This window comes from Pteropus alecto, unplaced genomic scaffold, assembly GCF_000325575.1.
Source record: "Pteropus alecto unplaced genomic scaffold, ASM32557v1 scaffold71, whole genome shotgun sequence".
Lineage (NCBI taxonomy): Eukaryota > Metazoa > Chordata > Mammalia > Chiroptera > Pteropodidae > Pteropus > Pteropus alecto.
In genome coordinates this window covers 11,187,152-11,193,121 of record NW_006433024.1, presented here as the reverse complement: position 1 = coordinate 11,193,121, position 5,970 = coordinate 11,187,152, and the positions used below count along the sequence as shown (strand labels likewise).

Sequence of the window (5,970 nt, the reverse complement as noted above, 5' to 3'; positions counted from 1 at the left end):
TAGTCACCGTTCCACTTGAGGTGCTGCAAGTTGCTGTAAAGGAGCTGCCCGGCTGTCCCCGCCGCCCGGGTGAACTCCTGCAAGCTCATGTTGCAGAGGTGCTCGCCGTTGATGTCAAACTCTTGGAAAGGGATGCAGCTGGCGTCCAGCTGGTTGGTGTCCAGGAGGTGCTGGAGCCATTCCCACACCTGGTACTTGGTCCAATACTGAGGATGGATTTCATGCCACTGGCCTCCAAAAAATCCACTGGAAACTGCAAAACAGGAGGTGGTTCCGTGAGTGACCCGTGTTTGTTCTCGGGCACAATCCCAGACGAGGGGATGCACTGCTGGCTGCCAGATGTCACGGGGAACACAACCGCAGTGCATGTGTGTCGGTGGGGGTTGGAGCACGAGACAATCTCTGAGGAGGAGGTTCTTGGAAATATGGTTCTTTCCCAATTGTGGTGGGGACCAATCACTCCGCCTCTGTGTGTCTGCATGCCCTCCCCAGTACAAGACTTACCCCTGGGAGCTGAATAAGAACATGAGACCTGAAATGCTCTGAGACTGTAAGCTCATTCCCCATCTTCCCCAAAGTACCATGAAAGCTGAGCATTGCTACAGTTTCAGCAACTTATTAGCTTTTTGTTTATCCCAACATAATTCTCTTCCTGTCTCCTTCCCCCTCTCTCTTTCCCATCTTTTTCTCTCTTACGCACTCACACACCCCAATTTCAGACCATTTGCAGGTGAAAATGAGGCAAGAGAGTAAGGTTCTTTTCTCTCTGACACCTTTGCTTCTCTCCAGAGTGGTCCAGATCATTCATCTGCTAACTGTGCCGATATACCGTGGCCCCACAATGGTTATTATAGCTACTCTGATGTAATGTCCCTACTCAGTTACCTTCAGTAGCTTCCCATTATCCACTGAAATTAGGCATAAAACTGCCAAAGCAGGCATTGAGGCTCTTCACTAGCTATTCTTCAAGTGAACTACAACTTTTGTCTTTTTTCTATGTTGTTCTTTGAGTTTGTATTCTACCAATCACTCCCTGTTGAATTCCTACCTAGTTTTCAAACTCTGACCACCCGACAAAGTCATCACAGATTCCCACTTACTGTGAGGGCTACTCTCAGAATCTCCAGGAGACGTGCTGAATATTTATCCTAATGTCTTTTGTCATGTCCTGATTTTCTTTACAAGTATCTAAGTATTGTCTTATTCTCCTTTGTGAATTGTATGCTCAAGGTCATGAACTCTGTCTTATCCACCTTTGTATCTCCTAAAAAAAAACTACCTTAGAGACTTTGCTACCATAGATGCTCTCTACAGATTTCTTCAATGGAATTCATTGCCGAAGAAGAAATAATATAGGAACCTGGAAGACTTGTGAGGTGCATTCATTAAATAGTTAATTCAAAAGCAGTGAAGAAGTGAAATTTATTCAATCCAATAAAAGCTGCTGAGGTCTAACCATCTATGTATGTCGCTCTCATGGTCACTTAAGAGAACATCACAAAGTCAGCTTAAAGTCCTGGGGGTTGGAGAAGAGAGAGCCAGCCTCCAAAGACATAGACGGGGCTGAGAGATCTTACAGTCCCCTTGAAAACAGAGGTCCAGGAGAAGAGCTCTCTTCTGGGAAAGGTGAGGGGCAGGGGTCAGGGGAAGACACTACTGTAGTCTACCAAGCTGAAGGAGGGGAAATCCAAGTGAATATGACACACAGAAATGCCCACAAACTCAAGGATGGATCAATAGAGAAATGCATAGTGCAAAAAAATTGTCCCTAACTCTTTCTTCAAGATCACATTAGATCAATACTTCTCAAACCCTAATATGGTTATGCACCACCAGGGAATGTTGTTTAAACGCAGATTCTGATTCCACAGATCTGGGGTGAGGCCTGAGTTTCTGCATTCCTAACAAGCTTCCACTTGATGATGATGATGATGCTGGTCTGTGGATACAGTCTGAGTTGCAAGAAGCCAAAGAACCCTAAAAGGTTGGATTCCCATAATGCCCACTGCCTAGCCCTCAACACCCTCAGAGGGAAGGGTGAAGGGGGAACATTTCCAAACCAACCCCTGCTTCCATCTACTGCTTCCAGACTGCAGAAGCACTAAGAGCAGGAGGTCGAGATCATTTAGGCACAAAGGTGACTACCTTGAGCAATACCGGCCACTCACGGTATGGGCTTTACTCCTCATGCCTCATAGGCAGGTAAAATCTGCCTTAAACCAGCAGCTTGGGCCCTGGTGGGGAAGCCAGTGATGGAGAGGAACAGGGAAAATGACTGGGAAAATCTAGTCCAAAAATTTAATTACATAGAAATGTTTCCAAATATTTAAACTCACAGAGTTTAGAATGGATGTTTCCATTTCCTCTCAATTTTGGAGGTCTCACAAATACAGCTGTTTAAGGATGGGATATATTTTTTGTGGTTCCCCAAGTCTGTACTTTTTTTCTAAAATAGTTGTGGTGCTATGTCAGTGCAGCTCAGGGTGTGCGAATGAGAAGCAATAACTCTCAATGACCTAACAACTGGCATGGCATAACTTCTCTCTCGACTTGACATGATCCAGATCAAAGGCTAGTTCCTGATAGTGCATCCTGTTAGAACTTGAAAGAGCCAGAGAACTTTATCTGAAATCGACTGGGAAATTATCCCCATCGGCCAGGGGACTTTTCTGATTCCTGAAATTTCAGGAGAAACATTGAAAACCCTATGAGTTCAGGTCTTCTCTGTCATTCAAATGACTTCCCCCACTCCAACAAGGAGCTAGGCTTTCTTTGGGGGCTCTGGAAGTAAAAGTGGCACCCAATTGTACTTCCGGCTAAACAAATTGCCCCAGCTTTCTCCAAAGCAAACAGAAAGAAGGCTGCCTTAATTGAGGGTCTAGGGACCTGGGAATGCTGAAGACTTTCCAATCCGAAGAACCTTCCTGTCCTATTCGGAATCCTCCTTTGAGGTCCCCACAGGCAATCTAAGGCCTGCAACAGAAAATGTCACTGCCCAGAAAAGGCAGCAGTTTGGCGGGGCAGGTGATCAAGTCAGGGAAGGTCACCTGTTCGTGCTTTCAACCGTGTTCGGCTGAGCTTCTAAACTGCAAGAGGTGGAGCTGCACATGGGTCCGCATGGAGACTACAGTCCTTCCATTATCCTCCCACTCCTTCTCAGACTCTGCTCACCGACAGACCACTTCTATTTTTCAGGGGAATCAAGAGCAGCAGAGTCTCTGGCGAGGAGATTAGCAGCAGGTGGGTGGGAGAAGACCCAGAGCTTCTTAAGCCCACTGCAGTTTGATGCACAGCAGTCTGCCTAAACCGAATGCCTGCATAGCGGGGCGTGGGCCCTGATTCAGCGATGACTTTATTTGGTTCCACTTCTACAGTTCGCCATAAGCTTGGTCACCAAACCCTTTATAATCCCCACCACCACGCCCTCTCTCTTCTAATCAACAGGTTCTAGATTAAAGCACTAAAGGAGGGCACACGGGCTCCTCTCCCCTTCAAAGGGAGGTCACTGGAAAATGAAATGGAAAGACCGATTAAGCTGCTATGATCCTCCCCTCCTCAACTTCCATGCTTCCTCAGAACACACACACGCACACAGGCACGCACACAAATGCGCCTTTCTCTCCTATCCTATCTTGATATACTAAGCCAAATACTGTTAAAAGCTTCGAAAGGTGGTCTTCCCTTTGAGCACCTCTTCTATAACCCTCTCTGCCAGGCTGCCCACTCAGATCCTTGAATATTGAGAGGAAACAATGAAATATAGCAAATGGCCTTCAGAGCCCCAGAGACTACAGAGAACTCCAGCATGAAGAGTTTTCTCCATTTCCCCTGTCCCTCACACCTCCGGCTGTATTTTCCAAACATTAAGTTGGGAAATGAAATCCAATCAAAGCAAAAGAAAAATCCTCATGGGTTGTGACACCCACTCAGCCCCCTTACCATTGCACGTGGGGTAGCTGTCTGTCCAGGCTGGCTGCTGGTGGAGTAGGTTGCTGCTGGGGTTGAGATTCATTACACCACTTCCTTCCAGAATCATGATCTGTAAGAGGATCAAACGGCCAGTTCAGTCAGTGCCTCCAGGACAAACGTCATTTGAGAATACAGATCAGAGTTAATTTAGGGGGAAAAAAAAAGAGGAGAATTTGTTTTTCCAACCATTGCCTCCAAAGCATATTGCCACAGCCCTTTCAGTAAAAGCAAAACTCACTGGCAATTAAAAATTTCCAGGTTCAATTTTCATATGCATGAGGCAAGTTTTTACAGCCACCCATTCATAAATGAATAATCTTTGATCAGGAATGAAGCGGAGGGAAAATGCAATACCTGTTCACAGGGCGCGTCTGGCCAGTAGCCAAGATTTCTTTCTTTTTCTTTTCTCTCTTTCTTTTTTTTCTCTTTTTTTTTTTTTTTTTTTTTTTTACAAAAGCGAAAATGTCAAAGAGATTTTGTTTAAAGTGGAATTGCAATCGACGAAAATCCAAGCCAACACCTGTGGTAGCACAGACCCAACATACGTGCTGGAACCCCGACCTGAAATCAGGTGTTCCCAAATCCCAGCACACAGGGGCAGCCCCTCATCTGGGCACCCAGTAAATTTCTTCAGCTCAGATACCTGCCATGGAGGGGCTAGTGTCAGTGGGCTTCGGTCATATTTTACCTAGAGCTCCTCCAGTATTTGGCTCCATAATAATATCGGGAATCAATCTGTTTCCCTGACAAGATTCTGCCTCACCCCTTCCTTCCTGGTGAAAATTCTGACTAGGTTTCCCTTTCCTTTTAGAGACCTGGAAAATACCACAAGCTTCGTAGCCGACCGAAAGGTGACTTTCTCAGTCTGAGGACTCATTTTCTCAGTAAAAGACCCGGAAGAACCACTTTTCTTCCAGGGGTGTGCTTGAATTTATTAAACAATGTAAAATGTTTGTACTTTAGAAATATTTGTTTCAATTCTCCAGCAAGTACCTCCACCTTTCAGCCTCCAGCCCCATTTGAATGAATGTGCGACCATTCAGAAGAAGAGCAACCTGTTTTCAGAAGGTGCTCGAACATTACCCAGAGACTATACAGGTAACTTGCGCTTTCTAAAATGTTGGGGTGGGGAGAGAAAGCTAGCTTTATAGCAGCAGATCACGGAAATTTTTTCTGCTAGTTTAGGGGAAATCTTGCATCCTGAGTGCCGCCAATGTCCCCAGGATCAAAATTGTCCACCCAGAGTAGTTACAGCCCTCAATACCCCTTCCTCTGATTTGACTACATCTTCTCCAGTTCTGTGTCGGGCCTAAGGAAGGAAGAGAGGAGCTTAGAAAAAGAATAAAAATTCATTCACGTATTCATTTATTCAACAAAAATTATCAGCCCTCTAATGGGCTGGGCACTGTTCTTGGTACTGGGGACAGAGCAACAACGTAGGCTAAACAGAAACATCCACGATGATTATTAACATCATCATTATGGTTGTTTGGCAAATAATTAGGCCTGAATCCAGCCTAAGTAGAAGGTGGAGAAGGAAAGGCAGCGTGGGAATGATGACCATTGTGACAGGGAAGGGGCCACAGCATGGGAAGACAGGAGAGCTGTGGTTTCTGTAAGTTTCAAAGCCAAAAAGAGCTGGAGTTGACTCCAAGCTCTACAACTTACTAGCTAAAGGTAGAGCTACTTTAGACAAGTTGTTAACCTCTCTGAACCCCGGTTTCCTCATATGCAAAATACGAATCATCATACCTACCATGTGCATTGATTGGAGATTAAATGAATGTCTACACACCTTGAGAACTTGGCACAAAGTATGGCATGACTCCATGACAGGTGTTACTATGAGGAAAGTTACTACCTCCCTGGATAACCTTATCCAGAAACAACCAAGTGCCTCAGTTTCCCCACACAAACATCTAAAAAGAGGTGACTAAATTGATTTTTAAGTACCCTTCTAGAAACCCCTTTGATTCTCACCCTCAGAGAAGGAAAACCAAA

General features: G+C 45.2%; 1 protein-coding gene across 1 annotated transcript in view; it reads right to left on the bottom strand.

Moving 5' to 3' along the window:
* The window catches only part of EHF (ETS homologous factor), a 35,811-nt gene that overhangs the window by 12,425 nt on the left and 17,416 nt on the right, over window positions 1-5,970 (bottom strand). The window contains exons 2-3 of the mRNA XM_006908029.2: window positions 3,940-4,039; window positions 8-253 (exon numbers count right to left, since the gene is read on the bottom strand). Of these exons, the coding sequence (XP_006908091.1) occupies window positions 8-253; window positions 3,940-4,036 (343 nt within the window). The 5' untranslated portion in view covers window positions 4,037-4,039. The remainder of the gene's footprint in view (window positions 1-7; window positions 254-3,939; window positions 4,040-5,970) is intronic.